Source organism: Dendrobates tinctorius, unplaced genomic scaffold, assembly GCF_039654945.1.
Source record: "Dendrobates tinctorius isolate UK_male_01 unplaced genomic scaffold, ASM3965494v1 ptg000162l, whole genome shotgun sequence".
Lineage (NCBI taxonomy): Eukaryota > Metazoa > Chordata > Amphibia > Anura > Dendrobatidae > Dendrobates > Dendrobates tinctorius.
This window is the reverse complement of record NW_027361829.1, coordinates 41364817-41387884: the sequence shown is the minus strand read 5'-3', so window position 1 is coordinate 41387884 and position 23068 is coordinate 41364817. Positions and strand designations below refer to the sequence as shown.

The window sequence follows — 23068 nt, the reverse complement described above, 5'->3', positions numbered from 1 at the left end:
CATGGCGTGAGGAACAGGAAGGTGGTGGAAGCAGCTCTGAGGAAGAGATTCCCCGAACGGCCAAAACAGGAGGGAGAGGGAGGGGGCAGACTTGGCTGCCTGTAGCCTCCACTTCGGCACCCATTAGGAGCATTCCTCTTCCAAAACCCAAAACGGGCGCTCCCAGGACTAGCAGTGCGTGGTCCTTTTTTGACACGGTTGCAGATGACATTTGCTTTGTCAAATGCAAGCTGTGTAATCAGAAAGTCAAAAGAGGGAAAAGTGTCAGCAACCTCAATACCACAAATATGTGGAAACATGTGCGGACCAAGCACGTGGTGGAGTTACAAAGACACACTGAAGACGTAGGCCAACCTACAGCACCATCTACCACCTCTTCAGCTCGTGTTGTAGCCTCTTCCTCCAGCTCACACACAGCTGGTTCAGCTTCCTCACAGGATCGCCATGGAAGAACCTCTGGCACTCTTGTCCAGAGACCCAGTGACATTCCACCCACAGCACCACGTTCCCTGTCATCCTCACACTCCCAGGCCACTCTACAGCCATCGGTAGCACAGGCATGGGAGAAAAGACGGCCATACTCGGCAATCCACAGGCTCTGAATGCTGGCATTGCAAAACTACTGGCCCTTGAAATGCTCTCATTCAGGCTGGTGGAGACTGACACCTTCAGTAACTTCATGGCATTGGCAGTCTCACAATACACCATGCTCAGCCGCTTTTATTTCAGCAGGCAAGCCGTCCCTGCCCTGCAAAAGCATGTGGAGGGAAAAATTAAACATGCGCTACTAAACGCCGTCAGTAGCAAGGTCCACCTGACCACCGATGCGTGGACCAGTAACCATGGACAGGGACGATACCTTTCCCTCACTGCCCATTGGGTCAATGCTGTGGAGCCGGGTACAGATCTTGAGAGTGGCGCTGTACGTGTTCTGCCAACTCCAAAGATTGCAGGAATCCAGTCTGTACACATTGACTCCTCCTCATACTCCAGTTCCTCAGAATCAGCGCTGCAGGAGCCGTCACGGTCTACCTCCACATGGACCCGTGAACTCTTACCCGTTACGACCGATATGAGCACAGCCATGGCCAAACGTCAACAGGCCGTACTAAAATTAATTTATTTGGGGAATCGAAGTCACACAGCGCAGGAGCTCTGGAATGCCATCAAGCAGGAGAGCGACGTGTGGTTTGTGCCAGCAAATCTCCAGCCAGGCTTGGCAGTGTGTGACAATGGCCAAAATCTGTTGGCAGCTCTGGGCCTAGGCAACCTCACTCACATCCCATGTCTGGCACATGTGCTCAACTTGGTCGTGCAGAGCTTTCTGAGGGACTATCCGGATCTTGATGCACTGCTGCACAAGGTCCGCATAGAGTGCGCTCACTTGCGGCGTTCCAGCATGGCAAGATCGCGCATTGCAGTTCTGTTGCGCCGATTCCGCCTTCCGGAACATCGCATCATATGTGACCTACCCACCAGGTGGAATTCAACGTTACACATGTTGGAGCGGTTGTGTGAGCAGCAGGCAGCAGTAATGGAGTACCAGCTGCATCATGCGCAAACAAGTCGCACTGCGCGCCGGTCACACTTCACCACCACTGAGTGGGCCTCTATGAAGGACATCTGCCACGTTTTGTGTGCCTTCGATGATTCCACGCGGATGGCGAGTGCAGATGATGCACTAGTCAGCATGACTGTCCCTCTTATCTGCCTGCTTCAAAAAACACTGCAAGCACTAAGGGAGGAGGTTTTGCAAGAGGTGGAGGATGAGGAGTCACAAATGCCATTTGCTTCTGGACAGTCTGCGCAACGTGGTTCCTCACAAAGGCCTAGGCAGGGGACACTTTGTGAGGAGGATGAGGAGGAGTCAATGGAAGAGGAAGACATCTCTCCAGAGGAGGGAGATACACAATGCTCAAGTAGTCAGTATGTACAGCAAGGGTGGGGTGATGCAGAGCAGGCAGAGATGACGCCTCAAGCAGGGGACAGCGTTTCTTGGCCAGTTGGGAGTCTGCAGCACATGGTTGATTTCATGCTGCAGTGCCTGAGACACGACCGCCGCATCGCCCACATTCTCAACACAGCTGATTATTGGGTGTACACCCTCCTAGATCCTCGCTACCGGGACAACTTACAAAGCCTCATAACCCCGTTGAACCGGGAGCGTAAAATGCGGGAGTACCAAGACACACTGGTGCATTCCATCATGTTCTCCATTCCACCCGAGAGCAGTGCTGCTAGTGCTTTACAAAGCAGCTCTGTGCGTCGAGGCAGTGGAGGAAGCTCTGCACAAAGAGTGAGCAGAAGCAGCGCCTCAGCACAAGGCAAGACCAGTATGGCCAAAATGTGGCATAGATTTGTGTGCCCGCCACAAATGTCTACACCAGTCAGCAAGAGGCAACGTTTCCGTCAGTTGGTGACAGACTACATGTCATGCCCTCTCAATGTACAAGGCCTGGATTTCGCCTGAATTTGCCAGTCCTCTTCCAGATTAAATAATTGGTTGGCAACAGTATCCAGGTCTCCTGTTGTGTTCATGTTTCTACCACGTGAACTGTAATCGCTGGGCTCCAACACGACCAGTTGCTGCTCAGAAGTGCCGTCTGCACAGAAAAAAACACTAGCTCCTGTGTTAGTGGGGTTCAGTAACGCCAGCTGCTCCCCTGCTGTGTGTCCGGCAATGTCTCCTGCTCCCTTCACATTCAAACTACATCAGATATTAAACTTGCTCCAATTAGGCCTCAGCCTACTCCATGATTGACCCTGGGCTCCAACACTGCCAGTTGTTGCTCAGAAGTGCCATCTGCACAGAGAAAAACACTAGCTCCTGTGTTAGTGGGGTTCAGTAATGCCACCTGCTCCCCTGCTGTGTGTACGGCAATATCTCCTGCTCCCTCCACATTCACCCCACATCAGAGGTATTAAACTTGCTCCAATTAGGCCTCAGCCTACTCCTTGATTGACCCTGGGCTCCAACACCGCCAGTTGTTGCTCAGAAGTGCCATCTGCACAGAAAAAAACACTAGCTCCTGTGTTAGTGGGGTTCAGTAACGCCAGCTGCTCTGTTATGAACGGGTAGCCGAGGAGGAAATAAAAAACAACAAAGCTAAGTCTCAGAAAACCAAAGAGGTTGGTAACTATGCAGACTGAAGACCCCTGATCCTAACACGCAACTAGCAGCAGTTGTGGAGCGTTCCTACGGTGGTCCTAGACGCCTCGTCACATCCGGAAAACTAAATAAGCCTAAAGCAGGAAAAGAGGAAAACTAACTGCCCCAGAGCAGACCCCAAAGGAGAGACAGCCCCCCACATGTATTGACGGTGAAAAAAGATGAAAACACAAACAAAGGCAGGAAAATAGGCTGAGCAAACGATGGGGAACCACTAACTAGAAAGGACAGGAAAGGAAAGACACTGTCTGCAGTCTGCCAAAAAACCCTACAAAATGTCCAATACAACTGATAGCAAAATTAACCCTGAAGTCACTAGACTTCTCCCACTATATCAGCACTCTGAAATATGTCTGAAAGACAGAGCAAAAAGAGGCCAATCTAATAAGGGACAAAAAAAAGGCAATTTGGCAAATAAGAGTGGAAATTCAGCACAGCACAGCCGGGCTGGCTGACCACACAAAAAACTGAAAAGACCAACAAGAGGAAGTGTGAACATTAGCAAAAAACAAACTTATCTGAGAGGACTGGAACAGAGCTGAGTCCTAGACTTGAGAAGCAGACTGAATCACCAGCAACAGGATAGGGTGTCGGCTGTCTTATATCCAGTCTGATACTCAGAGATCCAATCATTATCTTCCTCACCAGGTGGCAGATCACTACCACTTAAACAAACCTCACTACCTCCTGTCACCACCAGAGGGAGAACGGAAGGGGAACTCTCAACTGGTGGAGCAGAAAATGAGCTCATAACACTGCTCCCCTGCTGTGTGTCCGGCAATGTCTCCTGCTCCCTCCACATTCAAACATCAGATATTAAACTTGCTCCAAGTAGGCTACTCCTTGATTGACCATGGGCTCCATCACCGCCAGTTGATGCTCAGAAGTACCGTCTGCACAGAAAAAAACACTAGCTCCTGTGTTAGTGGGGTTCAGTAATGTCAGCTACTGCCCTGCTGTGTGTCCGGCAATGTCTCCTGCTCCCTCCACATTTAAACTACATCAGATATTAAACTTGCTCCAAGTAAGCCTCAGCCTACTCCATGATTGATCCTGGGCTCCAACACCGCCAGTTGTTGCTCAGAAGTGTCGCCTGCACAGAGAAAAACACTAGCTCCTGTGTTAGTGGGGTTCAGTAACGCCAGCTACTGCCCTGCTGTGTGTCCGGCAATGTCTCCTGCTCCCTCCACATTTAAACTACATCAGATATTAAACTTGCTCCAAGTAAGCCTCAGCCTACTCCATGATTGACCCTGGGCTCCAACACCACCAGTTGTTGCTCAGAAGTGCCGTCTGGACAGAGAAAAACACTAGCTCCTGTGTTAGTGGGGTTCAGTAATGTCAGCTGCTCCCCTGCTGTGTGTCCAGCAATGTCTCCTGCTCTGTCCACATTCCCACTAGAATGTGGACAGAGCAGGAGAAATTGCCGGACACACTGCAGGGGATCAGCTGACGTTACTGAACCCCAATAACACAGGAGTAAGTGTTGACTGTGCAGACGGCACTTCTGAGCAGCACCTGGCGGTGTTGGAGCCCAGGGTAAATACTAGAAACAGAGTGGAGCCAGAGGCCTAATTGGAGCAAGTTTAAAATCAGTTATAGTCTACAACAGATATTAATCTTGATCCAATTAGGCCTCTGGCTCCACTATGTTTGCAGTATTAACCCTGGGCTCCAACACTGCCAGTTGCTGCTCAGAAGTGCCGTCTGCACAGTCAACATATGCTCCAGTGTTATTGGGGTTCAGTAATGTCAGCTGATCCCCAGCTGTGTGTCTGGCAATTTCTCCTGCTCTGTCCACACTCACACAACTACAGATTTTAAACTTGCTCCAATTAGGCCTCTGCCTCCACTCTGTTTGTACTATTGACCCTGGGCTCCAACACCGCCAGTTGCTGCTCAGAAGTGCCCTCTGCACAGTCAACATATGCTCCAGTGTTATTGGGGTTCAGTAATGTCAGCTGATCCCCAGCTGTGTCCAGCAATTTCTCCTGCTCTGTCCACACTCACACAACTACAGATTTTAAACTTGCTCCAATTAGGCCTCTGCCTCCACTCTGTTTGTACTATTGACCCTGGGCTCTAACACCGCCAGTTGCTGCTCAGAAGTGCTGTCTGCACAGTCAACATATGCTCCAGTGTTATTGGGGTCCAGTAATGTCAGCTGATCCCCAGCTGTGTGTCCGGCAATTTCTCCTGCTCTGTCCACACTCACACAACTACAGATTTTAAACTTGCTCCAATTAGGCCTCTGCCTCCACTCTTGTTTGTACTATTGACCCTGAGCTCTAACACCGCCAGTTGCTGCTAGAAGTGCCGACTGCACAGTCAACATATGCTCCAGTGTTATTGGGGTTCAGTAATGTCAGCTGATCCCCAGCTGTGTGTCCGGCAATTTCTCCTGCTCTGTCCACACTCACACAACTACAGATTTTAAACTTGCTCCAATTAGGCCTTTGCCTCCACTCTGTTTGTACTATTGACCCTGGGCTCCAACACCGCCAGTTGCTGCTCAGAAGTGCCGTCTGCACAGTTAACATATGCTCCAGTGCTATTGGGGTTCAGTAATGTCAGCTGATCCCCAGCTGTGTATCCGGCAATTTCTCCTGCTCTGTCCACACTCACACAACTACAGATTTTAAACTTGCTCCAATTAGGCCTCTGTCTCCACTCTGTTTGTAGTATTTACCCTGGGTTCCAGCACCGCCAGCTGGTTCCCGGCAGTGTCTTTGGCACGGGTACTCCCTCCTGCCCAGCCTGGTTCCAGCACGCCAGCTGTTTCCGGGTAGTGTCAACGTCACTTTGCCTCCAAAACTTTGTCCTGTCGTGTTGCGGTCGGGTTAGCCGACTCTATGGTGCTTGCAGTTTAGATGCTTCCTATGTGGGCTGCGGGATCAGGCAAAAAAGGCTGGTTCCGTAGTGCCAATAGGACAAGCACCCCCTGTAGGACTGTGGGTTTCGGCAAATGCGGCCAGCTCGCGGCCTTGCAACTTTGTTTTTCATGGGTACCTTCTGCTACCCATCCGGGTTCCGGTACCGTCAGCTGGTTCTCGGCAGTGCCTTTGGCTTAGGTGCCTCCTTCTCGGTATCCGAGTTCCAGCAACGTCTGCTGGTCCTTGGTAGTGCTTTCTGGCACAGGTACCTCCTGCTTAGTAACCGGGTTCCAGTACCATCAGCTGGTCCTCGGTAGTGCCATTGGCTCTTGTTCCTTCTGCTGCCCCTCCGGGTTCCAGCACCGTCAGCTGGTCCTCGGTAGTTCCATTGGCTCTTGTAGCTTCTGCTACCCATCCGGGCTCCAGCACCATCAGCTGGTTCTCGGCAGTGTCTTTGGCACGGGTACTCCCACCTGCCCAGCCTGGTTCCAGCAAGCCAGCTGTTTCCGGGTAGTGTCAACGTCACTTTGCCACCAATACGTTGTCCTGTCGTGTTGCGGTCAGGTTAGCCGACTCTATGGTGCCTGCAGTTTAGGTGCTTCCTATGTGGGCTGCGGGATCTGGCAATAAAGGCTGGTTCCGTAGTGCCAATAGGACAAGCACCCCCTGTAGGACTGTGGGTTTCGGTAACTGCGGCCGGCTCGCGGCCTTGCAACTTTGTTTTTCATGGGTACTTTCTGCTACCCATCCAGGTTCCAGCAGGGTCAGCTGGTTCTCAGCAGTGCCTTTGGCTTAGGTGCCTCCTTCTCGGTATCCGAGTTCCAGCAATGTCTGCTGGTCCTTGGTAGTGCTTTCTAGCACAGGTACCTCCTGCTTAGTAACCGGGTTCCAGTACCATCAGCTGGTCCTCGGTAGTTCCATTGGCTCTTGTTCCTTCTGCTACCCATCCGGGTTCCAGTACCGTCAGCTGGTTCTCGGCAGTTCCTCAGCCTTCTAGTACCTTCTGCTACATTTTCAAGTTCAAACGTTTTGAAATGGGGGCGAGTCCGTTCCTCCTCGTGGTGCCCCTGGAAAATGCCTGCTGCTGCAGGCCAAACTGAACACGGACAAATCCTGTTGTAAATCTTTTGTGACAGGCAGAACGGAAGGTGTAATCTTCAAACTTTTATAGATAACAACTACAGGAATGCCTGTCACAAATAAGAATATGATGAAGAAGACGAATAGGAAGAAGATGAAGAAGTAGAATATGAAGAAGAATAATAGTTGAATAACAAGAATATGAAGAATGTTAAAAAAAAGAATAACAGGAAGAAGGTGAAGAACAAGAAGATGAATAAGGTGAAGAAGTTGTTGAAAAAGATGCTGTTGCTGCTGCTGCTGCTGAGGATCATGAAGGAGAAAGTGTGGGAGAAGTCAAAAAGAAGGTGAAGAGCATGGAAGTAGTGAAACATACATATCTGACAAAATATAAAAAAGGTTAACATAGTCAATATCTTTGTAACTCCGAACGTCTTAAAAAAAAAAAAATATTCCTTCTATTCCATTTGATTGGGCTAAACCTCTATGCCTTTAATGTCTTCTCCACCTCCCCCAATACATTCTACATTATTATTAGTTGTTTTCTTCATGTAGAATTAACCTACAAGGAAAGAAAGGGTTTATTTTAATTCCGATATTTCTGTCCCATTGACTTGCATTGGTTTCCGGATCGGAATCGGCGATATCCGATACTTTTTGGGTATGGGTCCGATCCGATCCGATATTTCACGATATCGGAAGGTATCGCTCAACACTACTCACCAGTGATTTTTAAAGTGGTAACAATACGTTGGGATCGCAGGATTTAATCTCTCTTTTTATACATTCTAAAATCTTGTTTGCTTTTTCGGCTGCTGCTTGACATTGAGTACTACTGCTCAGGAGCTTACTTAAGACCAAAGACGAAGAGAACCGAACAGTGGTCAAAGAAGAAATATGACAATTAAAATTAAGGCTAAATACCTTTATTAGTGAGGGTAGTAAAATGTAACACTACAAACAAAAGAGATGCCTGCACAGATAAAAAGCATGATTATACACAATGGTAAAATATATCATAATATATTGTATTAAATTAAATTAAAAAACCAACACGCCAGGTATTGTATACAAAATAGTAATATAAATATAATGACTAAAATATTTGAAAGCTCAAAAGAAAACAGACTCCATTACATCTTATATCTTGCAAAAATTCCCATCAGACAACCAATTTCATGATACCATCCCAGCATCCAGGCCCTGATGATATTTTTCACAAGGAAGGAAACGTTTTTAAAGATGGTCAAGCAATACCTAGCCAACAAAACCAGCATACTCTCTAATTTCTCTGCGACCTTCAGATATTGGGTCTCAAAGCTGGACTCTTGGCATGAGCTGTCCCTCTATGCCTTGGAGGTGTTGTGCTGCCCTGCGCTAGTGTACTGTCTGAGTGGGTTTTTACTGCCCCTGGGGGTCAAAACAGTCAGATGTTTTCGCCTGTCAGCAGGCTCACTCTGAGAAAAATGAACAAAGCTTGGCTTAGCCCCAACTTTTCCACTCAATCAGATGACAGGAACACATAAAGAGTTTTCAATCTTCAATATTTTAATGAGGCCTGCCAGTTGTTGCCTTCAAAAGCCTATGGATTACTGGATGACTCTACTTAGAATTTTTTCATGCCTTTGCACTTTAAGCAAAGCATTTATGAGTATAGGAGCACATCAACTACACTTTCTTAATATTTTAATGAGGCCTTCCAGTTGTTGCCTTCAAGGGTCTATGAATGAGCGTGCTTATAATTTTTTTCTGGCTTTGCACTGTGTGCAGAGCCTTTATGAGTGGAGTACCACAACTACACTTTGTTCGCAATATTTGAATGAGGTGATAAACTTGGTGCCTTCAAGGGTGTATGGATGACCTTGCTTGTAATTTTTGACAGGCTTTGCACTTAGAGCACAGCGTCTATGAGTCTAGGAGTATTACTACATGACAATTTGAAAAAAATGTGTATAAGGCACCCCTTTTTGTCTAATACAAGGTGTATCCTCTTCCATCACATTTTTGGCAGTTCTGCTTCCTTCATAAATTGCACTGAAATTCCAAATTTTTTAATCATTTTTACTTTTTGCCTTATATAAAAGTCATTATATAGGAAGGAATGTTTCTTAACATTTTTTTCCTGTAAACTAAAATTTCTTGTTGATTTTGAATGTTTTACTGTCAGTCCTTAAAGTGGAGTAAAAGTGTGAAACCATCGTTCTCAGCAGCGATCTGGGAGTCAGAGATGCTTCCAGGGGTCTTCACTATGCTGTTCTCCTTCCATTCAGCACTTTTTCCATTCATTTCAACATTTTCATTGACCCCCAGACTTCCATTTAGGGTCTGCTGAAAAAATCCTCCGATTTCCCAATGACTCCCATTATATTTGCTACTCAAAATGAGCATCCGAGCATTAGGAATTGCTCAGTTCGAGTAATGAGTATTTTAGTGCTCGCTCATCTCTAGTTATTGTGTGGTTTGGTATCATGGTGTGTACCACGCTGAGCATGGACCAAAGAAAACTAAGGAGAGAGTTCTCTCAGGAGATTTATATAAATGAAAATGATAGATAACCATGGTAAAGGTAAAAGCTATAAGATCATCTCCTAACAGTTTGATGTTTCTGATATTTTTTTTAAGAGCCTGAAAACTGTTTTCTATAATCGAGTGTGCTAAAAAAGTGACTAAAGTGCTCCAAAAACCTGTACTAGGATGCAGTCAATCATACAAAGCTCTCTCCAACAGGAGAAAAGCCCCCAATAACCAATCCTCATCCCTCTGAGAAAGAAGGCCACAGCGAGGGTCAGGGACTAGTGGCCTTCCTAGCCAAAACCAAGAGAGAAGCAATCTTGTTCAAGGCATGTGTCCAGGCTGCCACTCAAGCAGAACAAGGAAAAATCTAGGACGGCTCCCATCTAGAGTGATGAGAGCCAAAGGTTTTCAGGGGGTAGTGGAACCTAATGGCAACACGCCCCCCTAGACTGATTAGGACGGAACCCAGAACCCAATGCTGAGAAGTCCTAGTGACAAAGATACAAGTGCAAAGGGTGACACACTAGTGAAAACAATTGAATAGTGAAGATATTTTTAATATAATACCAGCCGAACCTTCGACCGGGAATTTAAATATTCTACTGCCTAGCCAGCGACCCAAAAAAGGGTGTGTGTTCAAAAAGTATGAAAAGTTGAAGTGCAGTGCAAATGTGCCAAAACTCAAGTAGATTTTCCATGCGCAGTGAGGGCACCCCAGGGTCAACAATCCTGGGGCACTTCGCATCTTGGGTTCTCAAACTTATCTGACATAATGATCTTGATCCTAGAGCTTCTCCACTGGATTACTATATAAGCCATCTGGCATACTGCCCTGCGCACAGTACCCATTGTGTATAATGTACCGATCTACTAGAATGGCACAGGCCTTAATCGCCTTTTGAAACTGTACTACACTTGATCTTATCTAAAAGGCTCAGAATTTAAGGCCTATGGGACTGTAGCAAACCTCCATGGACTTGGCTACACGAGGAATATTGACAACACAATGAAGAGGCAAATAATACAAATGGTAATCAAAAAGCCCCGAACAAAATCCAGAGGTTAGCAGTGAACTCCAAGGTACATTGTACCTACTGTGAAACATTTAAAAGGCTTGGTTATGGTTTAGGGCAGCCTTGCTGCATCTGGAACAGGGTGTCTTGAATCTGTGCAGGGTGCAATGAAATTTCAAACCTATCAAAGCATTCTGGAGCGAAATATCATTCCCAGTGTAAAAAAGCTTGGTCTCAGTCACAGGTCAGGGGTCCTCCAACAGGATAGTGACCCAAACCATATCTAAAAATATCCAAGAATTGCTAAGAGCAAAGCATTGGACTGTTCTGAAGTAGCTTCTGTGAGCCCTGATCTAAATCCTACTGAACATTTGTGGAAGGAGATGAAATATGTAGTCTGGAGAAGGCCTCTTCACACCTGAGACAGCTGGAGAAGTTTGCTCACGAGGAGTGGGCCCAAATACCTGTGGATAGGTACAGAAGTCTCATTGAGAGTTACAGAAATCGTTTGTTTCCAGTGACTGCCTCAAAAGTTTGTGCAACAAAGTATTAAGTTAAGGGTACCATTATATTTGGTCAGACCATTTACTGTATATTAGTTTTTCATCATAATTTTTCTGTTGAACCTTAATTCAAAAACAATGACTGATTTTAATTAGCTCATATTCAGAAAATTACTTTTGTCAGTTTCAATTAATTTAAGTGACCGTTATGGGTGTTTCTGACTTTAACAGAAAGGTACCAACAATTTTGTCCATCTAATATATAAAGTTCAAGTGTGTGTATGTATGTATGTATGTATGTCCGGGATTGGCATCCGCACAGTCGCAGCTACAGCCACAAAATTTGGCATAGTCACACGTCTGGACCCCGAGAGTGTCCTAGGCTATGTTGTGAGGCGAAATTTTAACCCTGCGCGTTCCAATTCACCAAACAATTTTGCCCCTATCTACATAATGGGGAAAAAGGGTGTGTGCATCAAGCCCCGCCCTTCATTATGTCACAATTGTTGCCATGGCGACTCTGATTCATCATGGGTTGCAATGGTGACGGTTATGTCATAACGGTTGCCATGGTGATGATGATGTCATAATGGGTATATGGGCACGGACTATGGGATGGAGGATGTGTGATGAGTATATGGGCACTGGACTATGAGATGGAGGATATGTATGACGGGTATATGGGCACGGGACTATGGGATGAAGGATATGTATAACGGGTATATGGGCACGGGACTATGGGATGGAGGATATGTATGATGGGTATATCGGCATGGGACTGTGAGATGAAGGATGTGTGATGGGTATATGGGCACTCGACTATGGGATGGCGAATATGTATGATGGGTATATGGGCATGGGACTATGGGATGGCGAATATGTATGATGGGTATATGGGCATGGGACTATGGGATGGAGGATATGTGATGGGTATATGGGCATGGGACTATGGGATGGAGGATGTGTGATGGGTATATGCGCACTCGACTATGGGATGGAGGATATGTATGATGGGTATATGGGCACGGGCCTATGGGATCGTGGATATGTATGATGGGTATATGGGCACGGGACTACGGGATGGAGGATAATTATAATTTGCTATAACTAACCACAGTTAGTTACTATGCCCGGGCAGTGCCGGGCTCTTCAGCTAGTATATACATATAGCTTCAATAAGCTGAGAACTACAACTAAATATAAAGAATGGCTATCAGAACTTATAAATTCAGTGTGACTGTAAAATATTTATCACATTTCAATTATCTACTCCCAAGATAAGGAGATAATACCCAAAGGTAACAATGTAATTCACAGCATAAAAAATAAACACAAAAGCAGAAAAAAAAGGAAAAGAAAATCTATCCAGGAAAATTATACACTTATACTTGAAAAATCATTAATACCCATAATAATACTAAAAAGCGTAGTTACTTACCGTTAACGGTATTTCTCTGAGCCCATGACGGTACCACGGGGAGAGGGGATCCGCCCCACGGGGACAGGAAACCTACAGATAAAAAAGCGGTACCTCTCTCCCGCATCAGTTGTTTTACAGAGCATCAAAGGAACTTCAGCCTAATACTAACCAACAACTTAAAGAAAAAACAATTTCTATCATCATTAAACTGCATAGAGGAGACACCACGTGACTATTTCATTAGACTCTATTTACAATAAGTGCGCACCCCACGCATGTAGGGAGGGAATATACGGGTGCCATCATGGGCTCAGAGAAATACCATTAACGGTAAGTAACTACGCTTTTCTCTTTCCCCCATGACGGCACCACGGAGAGAATTGCAGAGAATATCTATTAGGCGGGGAACACTGCTTCCAGCACCCTTCTACCAAAGGTTAGATCTGAGGAGGTGGCTATGTCCAGCCGATAGTGGTTAAAGAAAGTTGAGGGAGATGACCAAGTGGCGGCTCTACATATCTGCTCAATGGAGATGCCTGCTCTCTCTGCCCAGGAAGTTGACACCGCTCTTGTAGAATGGGCTGTTACTCTGTCTGCGATGTCCGCGCCCTGCGACGAGTATGACAAGGTGATGGCGTCTCTTATCCATCTCGCCAGCGTGCACTTTGTTGCCTTCCGCCCCTTCCTTGGCCCCTGGAAGCACACAGAGAGAGACCTATCCTTCAAACACTCTCCGGTGGCTGCTAGGTATTCCATTAGGCATCTCCTGACATCAAGTGTGTGTAGAGCTTCTTCTTCCTTGTTTTTGCGATTGGGGCAAAAGGAGAGGAGGGAGATTTCCTGGGTTCTGTGGAATTGGGATGCCACCTTCGGTAGGTAGGCCGGGTCTGTCCTAAGTACCACCCTGTCATCCAGGATCTGCATAAATGGAGGGAAGGCTGACAGAACCTGGATGTCACTGATTCTATGGGCCGATATTAGGGCTATCAAGAGGGAAGTTTTAAGTGATATTAGCTTCAGTGGTGCTTCTGATAAAGGTTCAATGGGGGGCTTGGTCAGGGCTGAGAGCACCAAGTTTAGATCCCAGGGAGGAGTGTTTAGAAAAGACATGGGCCTGGATCTACTTGCTGCCTTAATGAACCTGGAAACCCAATGGTTCCCTGCCAAGTCATAGTTGTATAGGGCCCCTAGGGCCGCCACCTGAACCTTCAATGTGCTGGTAGCCAGTCCTTGCTCTAACCCTTTTTGCAGGAACTCGAGAATCTTAGATAGGGGTACATTCCCACCCAAGCTTGCCCGATACTGAAAGAAACTTCCTCCAGATCCTCCGTACAATTTAGTGGTTACCGGTTTTCTGCTCCGTAGCAGGGTAGATACTAAATTTTGGGAGAAGCCCCTGTTGCTTAACAGATCCCTTTCAAATTCCAGGCCATCATATGTAGGTTCTCTACCTGTGGGAGAAGTATTGGCCCTTGTGAGAGTAAGTCCGGGATATCCGGGAGGACCCAAGGGTTGGAGATGGACATTCTCCTCAGCCAAGAGAACCAAGTCCTTGTTGGCCAGAAGGGAGCTATTAAGATCACCCTTGCTTTGTCCTCCCGAATCTTCCTCAGAACTGATGGAATTAAGGCTATCGGTGGGGACGCATATGCAAGGGGAAAGTGCCAGGGGATCATAAGGGAGTCCAGGGCTATCGGTTCCCGGAGGGGTCTATGGAGCAGAATGTTTTCACCTTTCGATTAGTCTTGCTGGCGAATAGGTCTATGTTGGGTTTCCCCCATAGCTGTGTGATCTGATTGAAAACTCCCTGGTTCAACTCCCACTCGCCCGGTCTCAGGTGTGTGCGACTTAGCAAGTCCGCCGTCATATTGTCTGACCCTTTTATGTGTAATGCTCTCAGTGAGCCTAGGTTCCCCTCCGCAAAGTGGAAAATTGACTTTGTCACCTCCATAAGGGTACAGGACCTCGTGCCCCCCTGATGATTCAAGTAAGCGACTACTGTGCTGTTGTCCGAGAACACTCTTACGTGGTGGGCCCTGAGGGAGTTTAGAAAATACAGGAGGGCACGCTTCACCGCTAATAGCTCCTTCATATTCGAGGAGGCTGCCTTTTCGTCTTCTGTCCAGACTCCTTGTGCTACCTGGTTGTCCAAGTGAGCCCCCCACCCTCTGGGGTTTGCATCTGTAGTAAGGATCTGAGAGACCGGTATCACCCAAGGGACCCCCCTGGATAGGTTGGATGGTTTCGTCCACCACTGTAGTGAGCGAGTTGTTACGGGTGAGATGTCTAACCGCCCTTCTAAATTCCCGTGAAGAGAAATCTCCGCCGCTAGTATCTCCCACTGGAGATCTCTTGTATGAGCTTGGGCTCACTGGACAGCTGGTAGGCTGGCTGTCATTGAGCCGAGCAGGGACATGGCCTTCCCGAGTGTCATTACTGTCCGTGTTATTGCTCCTGCTGCTAACTGTTCTATATGTAGCATTTTCCCTTCCGGGAGACGGCACTCTTGCCTGAGGGAATCTATAGTTATGAGAACAGCAATAGAACAACAAGGTTTACCCGTACAGGCCTCCAAACAAATGCACTATCAGGGTGCAGTGGACCCATATAAAGATGGCAACACAGGTGCAAAAATACCAATCAAGCAACTGCTCCAGCCTACCAATACATGGAGGGGGCGATTGCCTGGTATGTTGATGCACAAAAACAACTTGTATGCGGCGCTGTTCACACTAAGGCCATGCACAGCGTCCAGGCCAGCCTAGTACCAACACCCTTCTATTAGTTCAGGCGGGCTGCCCAGCGCTAACAAATGCATGCCGTGTGGAAAACAGACACCGCAGTTTACAAGACCAAATGAGCCCAACTGCACCCTGAATAAAAAGTGCAAAAAACACATTTTAAAAAATATATTTAAACATATCTTTTATAAAAATGTGGAGTATTGGTTAATATTTTGGCCAAAATACGTGAGCCCGTAACCTACGTCAAAGATCTCCACGCTTACGGGTACCTAACACTAAATAATAATACAGCACAGTACAAAAAGAGGACTTGAAAAACCTCCAATAATGAGAACAGCAATAGAACAACAAGGTTTACCCGTACAGGCCTCCAAACAAATGCACTATCAGGGTGCAGTGGACCCATATAAAGATGGCAACACAGGTGCAAAAATACCAATCAAGCAACTGCTCCAGCCTACCAATACATGGAGGGGGCGATTGCCTGGTATGTTGATGCACAAAAACAACTTGTATGCGGCGCTGTTCACACTAAGGCCATGCACAGCGTCCAGGCCAGCCTAGTACCAACACCCTTCTATTAGTTCAGGCAGGCTGCCCAGCGCTAACAAATGCATGCCGTGTGGAAAACAGACACCGCAGTTTACAAGACCAAATGAGCCCAACTGCACCCTGAATAAAAAGTGCAAAAAACACATTTTGAAAAATATATTTAAACATATAATACTGTGCTGTATTATTATTTAGTGTTAGGTACCCGTAAGCGTGGAGATCTTTGACGTAGGTTACGGGCTCACGTATTTTGGCCAAAATATTAACCAATACTCCACATTTTTATAAAAGATATGTTTAAATATATTTTTTAAAATGTGTTTTTTGCACTTTTTATTCAGGGTGCAGTTGGGCTCATTTGGTCTTGTAAACTGCGGTGTCTGTTTTCCACACGGCATGCATTTGTTAGCGCTGGGCAGCCCGCCTGAACTAATAGAAGGGTGTTGGTACTAGGCTGGCCTGGACGCTGTGCATGGCCTTAGTGTGAACAGCGCCGCATACAAGTTGTTTTTGTGCATCAACATACCAGGCAATCGCCCCCTCCATGTATTGGTAGGCTGGAGCAGTTGCTTGATTGGTATTTTTGCACCTGTGTTGCCATCTTTATATGGGTCCACTGCACCCTGATAGTGCATTTGTTTGGAGGCCTGTACGGGTAAACCTTGTTGTTCTATTGCTGTTCTCATTATTGGAGGTTTTTCAAGTCCTCTTTTTGTACTGTGCTGTATTATTAATCTATAGTTATGCCCAAATATTCTTGCACTTGGCTCGGAATCAACCGAGATTTCAGCAGGTTTAGCAGCCAACCTAGGTTGGACAAAGATTCCATAGTCTGGTTCAACTGGTCTCTGCAATGACAGGGGGAGTTGCCTATCACTAGGAAGTCGTCCAAGTATGGGACTATCAGGACGTCCTGCTCTCTAAAGTGTGCCATGACCTCTGCTATGATCTTTGTGAATACTCTCAGGGCGATAACCAGCCCGAATGGGAGAGCTTTGAACTGATAATGCTTTATTTTACTCTTCGCCACGACAGCACCCACTGGAGGTATCGGATCCGCCCATTTGGAACAGGAAACCCTACAGGAAAGATAAAAGGGGCGGTCCGCCTTTCCTCCTCAGTTTTGGTTTCCTGTTCCAAATGGAGCAGGATCCTGCAGGATCTTACCTGGGCCATGCATCCGCCTGTGCGGTCTCTTCGGGAACGGCAGGGGCTGCGGTCCGGAAGCAGCGTCGGGGGAGACTCCGTTTGACGGCTCCCCCCTCGTCTGGTGGCATAGTGGTAATGGCCGGGTCCGGGGAGGGCCGCCCGGTCTTACCAGGGAGCGGGCCGGTCTGGCATCCGGGGGATCCCCCCCCCATCGGTGGTGGTATAGCGTGGATGGTGAGGCCATGAGCGCGCGAGCCGCGCATGTCAGTAGCGGTGGCGCGGGAGCAGGCCGGCGCCCGACGCTCCTATACCCCGGAAGTAATGGTTGAACTTCCGGGGTAAGATGGCGATGACGCGGCGCATGCGCCCTGTGACAGGGCGACTTCCGGGGGTATAGATAAAACAGCGCTGCAACGTTGGAACCATGTCGTCCCCCGCAGAGTCGCAGACCCCAGCAGGGGATTCAGCTGGGGGCAACTCCACCAGGGACCGCAGCGCCAGGACAGAGACTGCCCGCAGGAGCGAGGCAGCAGAAACCCGATCCAAACCGTCTCAGCCATCCGAACCGGTATTAAGCTTCACTGGGTGAGTGTGCAAAGTATATGCTCTACCTATTAAGCTAACCTCCTCTCCTCCCCCCCCTCCCCCCTCTCTTTACCTTTGACCTCCCACTTCAGTCAAAGAAAAAAGGAAAAACAAAACATAAAGAATGCGCATTATGTTCAGAACCTCTCCCTGACTCCTACCCCAAAAAACTCTGCAAACAATGCATTAAAGAGACCAGGCAGGGGTCGACGATATCTTCTAAGGATATCCGAGCCATAATTAGGGAGGAAATACAAGCCATCAACCGCGCCAGCACTCCCGCAGAGTCCAGTCATAGAAAACAGGTCATAGTTAGTTCAGAGTCAGAGGAAGAACAGGAGTTAAACTCAGGCTCCGCATCCACGTCCTCATCATCATCCTCGGAGGTGGAAGGACGCGCATGTTTTCCACTGGACAGCGTAGATAACCTGGTAAAAGCGGTTAGAAATACTATGGGGTGTGAAGAGGAAAGGGGAGCCCAGACCGCGCAGGACATTATGTTTGCGGGATTGGCAGAGAAAAAGAGGAGATCATTTCCAGTGATACCGGCAATTAAAGATCTCATCAAAAGGGAGTGGGAAAAACACAACCAGAGGGGTTTTCTCCCATCCGCTTCAAAACGGAAGTACCCGTTCACTGATGAAGATCTATTAAAATGGACTAAAATACCAAAGGTGGACGCTGTCATATCCTCCACTTCCAAACAAACCTCGATCCCGGTCGAGGACGCAGGATTGTTAGCAGACCCATTGGACCGAAAGGCTGAATCTTCGCTCAAAAGGTCCTGGGAATCCACCACCGGGGTATTCAAACCCGCAATAGCCAGCACATGTACTGCTAGGTCAATGCTGGTATGGCTAGATCAATTAGACCAGCAGATTGAGCAAAGAGTGTCAAGGGAGAAACTGCGTGCAGCCATCCCGTTGATAAGAGGGGCAGCTGCCTTTATGGCAGACGCTTCAGCGGACACCCTAAGACTGGCAGCGAGGTCGGCAGCCCTGGTGAATAACGCCAGACGCGCGCTGTGGATAAAGAGCTGGAAAGGGGATGCACAGTCAAAATCCAAAATTAGTGCAACCCCATGCGAGGGTGAGTTCCTCTTCGGAAAAGCCTTAGACAAAATTCTCGCCAAGGCAAAAGAAAGGAAAAAGGCCTTCAGTGATTCTCCCATTCCGTTTTATAGGAAAACCTTTAAGAGACGGCCATTCGGGAGAAGAAGACAATCGGACAGAACGAATAGATGGGCCACGAAAGACGAAAAGCAGAAGGGTACCATCTTCAGAGGGCCAACATATAGGAGAGATAAAAATTAAAAGTTTAGACCCACCAGTTGGGGGTAGATTAAAATTTTTTTTTACCAAATGGGAACAAATTACGTTAAACCCATGGATTCTGAACATAATCAAGGAAGGAATAAAGATTGAATTCCTTCGGATCCCCTATGAGTTCTTTGTTATAACTCGCCTTAATTCTTCACTTCAGCAAAAGGCTCTCGAAGACGAGATTCGAGTCCTGCTAGCTAAAAAAGTTTTAGTTGACGTCCCTGAGGAACAACAGGGTAGAGGCTTTTACTCTCCCCTGTTTTTGGTGTCTAAACCAGACGATACATTTAGAACCATTATTAATTTAAAGAACCTAAATTCATTTATAAAAAATTATAAGTTCAAAATGGAATCAATTAGATCCACTATAAAGCTTCTTTTCCCAAATTGCGTAATGGCAGGGATTGATTTAAAAGATGCTTATTATCATCTCCCTATACACAACAGATTCCAGAAATACCTAAGAGTCGCAGTGGAAATCGAGGGAAGGATTCATCATTTCCAATACGCGGCCATGCCCTTCGGGCTTTCCACGGCACCAAGAATATTTACCAAGGTGATGGCAGAAGTGATGGCCTACCTTCGCCAAAAGGACACACTAATTGTGCCATATCTAGACGACTTCCTAATAATTGGGAATTCAGTCAAACAATGTACTGAACGCGTGACTGACGCAATCTCCTCTTTTCAGAGCCTTGGCTGGATCATCAATATCCAAAAGTCCAGACTCGATCCGCAATCTCTCCAGACATTTCTAGGATTTCAACTAGATTCCTTGACCCAGAGATGTCTACTACCCCAGGTAAAAATCATCCTCACAAAACAAAAAATACAAGCAGCTATAGATAAACCACGTGTATCCTTAAGAGGAGCAATGTCACTATTAGGATCACTAAATTCTTGCACCCCAGCAGTCCGGTGGGCCCAGTACCATGTCCGTACGCTACAACACCAGATCCTCCAGGAGGATAAGCGACATAGTGGTCATTTACAGAGCAAAATAACCCTGTCACAAGAAGTCTTGACTTCCCTAGAGTGGTGGTTAGACGATGACCATTTATCTTCAGGAGTTCCATGGGTTATAGTTCCATCCTGTATCGTAACCACCGATGCCAGTCCCCAGGGCTGGGGAGCCCACATGGAGAATGGGTTTTATCAGGGAAGGTGGAGTAAAGAGGAATGTGATTACTCATCTAATTTAAAAGAACTAACTGCAGTGTTCTATGCTCTATACAACTTCCTTCCGCAGCTCCAACAGAAGCATGTAAGGATCCTGTCGGACAATACCACCACAGTGGCATATATAAACAGACAAGGAGGAACTCGATCAGAGACTCTGATGTCTTCAGCGGCAAGAATTTTAAACTTAGCAGAAAACTATTTTTTGTCCCTCTCGGCCCTTCATATCAGAGGCGAGAGCAATCAAAAGGCAGACTTCCTAAGCCGTCACACTCTACGACAAGGAGAGTGGTGCCTCAATCGGAAGGTCTTCAGGGACATAGTAGCCGCATGGGGACAACCCGAGGTGGATCTTTTCGCCACAAGGGAGAACAGGCAGATAAAAACATTTGCCTCCCTATCTCCGTCAGATCACCCAAACATACTGGACGCCTTTCTAGTTCCATGGAATTTCAACCTAGCGTATGCGTTCCCTCCATTGATCCTCCTACCTCAAGTAATTCGGAAGATCAGAGACGACAAAGCAAGAATAATCTTAATAGCACCGTTCTGGCCAAAAAGACCGTGGTTTTCGTGGCTGCAGATTATGTCAATAACAGATCCTTGGATCCTTCCGACTGCCAATCTACTATCCCAAGGCCCCTTTTTCCACCCTCAAGTGCTCAGCTTGCACTTGACGGCGTGGAATTTGAGAGGCAGTTATTGAGGACAAGGGGATTCTCGGAGTCCTTAATTACTACACTACTACAAAGTAGAAAACAGTCCACAACCCAAATTTACACTAGAATATGGAAAAAATTTCTTCAATTCCATACAGTACCTCATACAGCAGAAGTTCCGATAATCCCAATCTTGGAATTTCTGCAGAAGGGGAAAGACTTAGGCTTAGCAGTAAATACACTGAGAGTACAAATATCGGCATTAGGAGCACTATATGGCCATAATATAGCAGGCAACAAGTGGATAACTCGTTTTATTACAGCATGTGAACGAATAGCTCCAATCCACATACCCTCCGTCCCTACATGGGATCTAAATCTGGTCTTAGACGCCCTAACGGTAGACCCCTTTGAGCCGATCGACACAATACCCTTCAAATACTTAGCACTTAAAATGGCCCTCTTGGTATCACTAACCTCAGCTAGAAGAGTGGGTGATATCCAAGCCTTGTCAATAGATCCACCTTTTTTCCAAGAATACCAAGACAGATTAGTATTAAAACCAGACCCTGCCTACTTGCCAAAAGTGGCAACAAAATACCATAGATCTCAGGAGATACTCCTCCCAACCTTCTATAAAAATCCCTCTACTCCGGAAGAGCAGAAGTTCCATACTCTGGACGTCAAAAGAACTGTCCTAAAATGTATTGAGAGGTCCAACAGTTGGAGGCAGAGCAGGGCCCTATTTGTTTCATTTCAGGGCTGTAAGAAGGGGTATGGAGTCACGAAGACCACCATTTCCCGGTGGATCAGAGAGGCCATTCGTTTAGCCTACTCCGCAAAAAACGAAGATCCTCCAGGGAACATCAGGGCGCATTCCACCAGGGCAATGGCAACCTCTTGGGCGGAAAAGGGAGATGTTCCGATTGAAACTATATGTAAGGCGGCAGTTTGGTCATCCCCTTCTACCTTCTATAAGCACTACAGACTTGATCTTTCATCAACCTCTGACTTAAGCTTTGGCAGGACTATCCTTGGCACGGTGGTCCCACCCAGGTGATGGTCTCTGGAATCTCTCCAGTGGGTGCTGTCGTGACGAAGAGTAAAAAGCCGGATTACTTACCGGTAATGCTCTTTTAATGAGTCCACGACAGCACCCGCTCACTTCCCCCCCTAAAGATATCAATAGTTAAAGTATATTAACCAAATAATGGATAAGAAAGATGTTAAAATAAGAGAACATTGCCTAATCCTTGGCGGTCCTTCTGGTACTCTGAAACGTAAAACTGAGGAGGAAAGGCGGACCGCCCCTTTTATCTTTCCTGTAGGGTTTCCTGTTCCAAATGGGCGGATCCGATACCTCCAGTGGGTGCTGTCGTGGACTCATTAAAAGAGCATTACCGGTAAGTAATCCGGCTTTTCTCCCCCTATGGTGACTGCTATTCTGAGAAATCGCCGGTAGTCCGTGTGTATGGGGACGTGATAGTACCCGTCTTTTAAGTCGAGTACCGTCATGTAACAACATGGAAACAGCATCTTTACTGCGGATTTTATTGTTTCTATTTTGAATGGATGAATCACCAGGCATTTGTTTAATCTTTTCAGGTTCACTATCGTCCTGAATGTCCCATCTGGTTTCTTCAGCAAGAAGATAGGGGAATAGAAGCCTTCTCCTTTTTCTTGGTGGGGAACCTCCTGCAATACCGACTTCTCCACCAGGGTCTGAATCTCCTGTTGTACCGCAGCTTGCTCTTCTATCGACTGCCTCTGTGGGGTCACTACGAAAGAGGGTTTGGGTGGGTTGTGAAATTTTAATTGAGGCCTGTTTTTACGATGCTTAGAATCCAGGAACTGCTTGATATCTTTTCTCAGGTTGGGAAGAAGAGGCCCAATCTTCCCCCTACCTGGGAGACACCTTCATTGGGGTTGCTTCTTATCTGCTGGCTTCCCGAACATGAACCCCTTCCCTTTGCCTCTCCTATCTTCCCACTTATCCTGGGAGTTTTTAGGTGGCTTCCTCTGGATAAATTTCCTGCTCCGAAAGCGTTTGAAGGGGAAATTGGATGGGTTAGGGAAAGACTTCTTTTTATCCCCTGCTTTTTCAAGTATATCGTCCAGTGTGGGCCCGAAAAGGAATTCACCTTCACAGGGGATGGAGCAAAGTTTTGTTTTTGTTTGCAGGTCTCCCGTCCAGTACTTGAGCCATAGAGCCCTTCTAGCTGCGTTCGAGAATGAGGTTGCCCTGGCTGTCAACCTGATCGACTCTGCGGATGCGTCCGCTAGAAATGCCGCTGCTCCTCTCATTA

The 23068-nt window shown here is 46.9% G+C and overlaps 2 protein-coding genes across 6 annotated transcripts in view; one reads left to right on the top strand and one right to left on the bottom strand.

Moving 5' to 3' along the window:
• AMPH (amphiphysin) overlaps positions 1 to 23068 on the bottom strand; it is a 312840-nt gene that overhangs the window by 123438 nt on the left and 166334 nt on the right. The window lies entirely within an intron of this gene.
• On the top strand, positions 17287 to 22182 carry LOC141052705 (uncharacterized). Its single transcript, XM_073549969.1, has 2 exons — positions 17287 to 18691; positions 18786 to 22182. The coding sequence occupies exons 1-2, from the start codon at positions 18055 to 18057 to the stop codon at positions 20807 to 20809; spliced, it is 2661 nt and encodes an 886-aa protein (XP_073406070.1). The 5' UTR covers positions 17287 to 18054; the 3' UTR covers positions 20810 to 22182.

Excerpts from the sequence above, each read along its gene's own strand:
- LOC141052705 (XM_073549969.1), top strand. The coding sequence starts at position 18,055 with ATGGGGTGTGAAGAGGAAAGGGGAGCCCAGACCGCGCAGGACATTATG. Across the intron at positions 18,692-18,785 it reads TAGTGCAACCCCATGCGAGG|GAAAACCTTTAAGAGACGGC; the intron begins GTGAGTTCCTCT and ends TCCGTTTTATAG.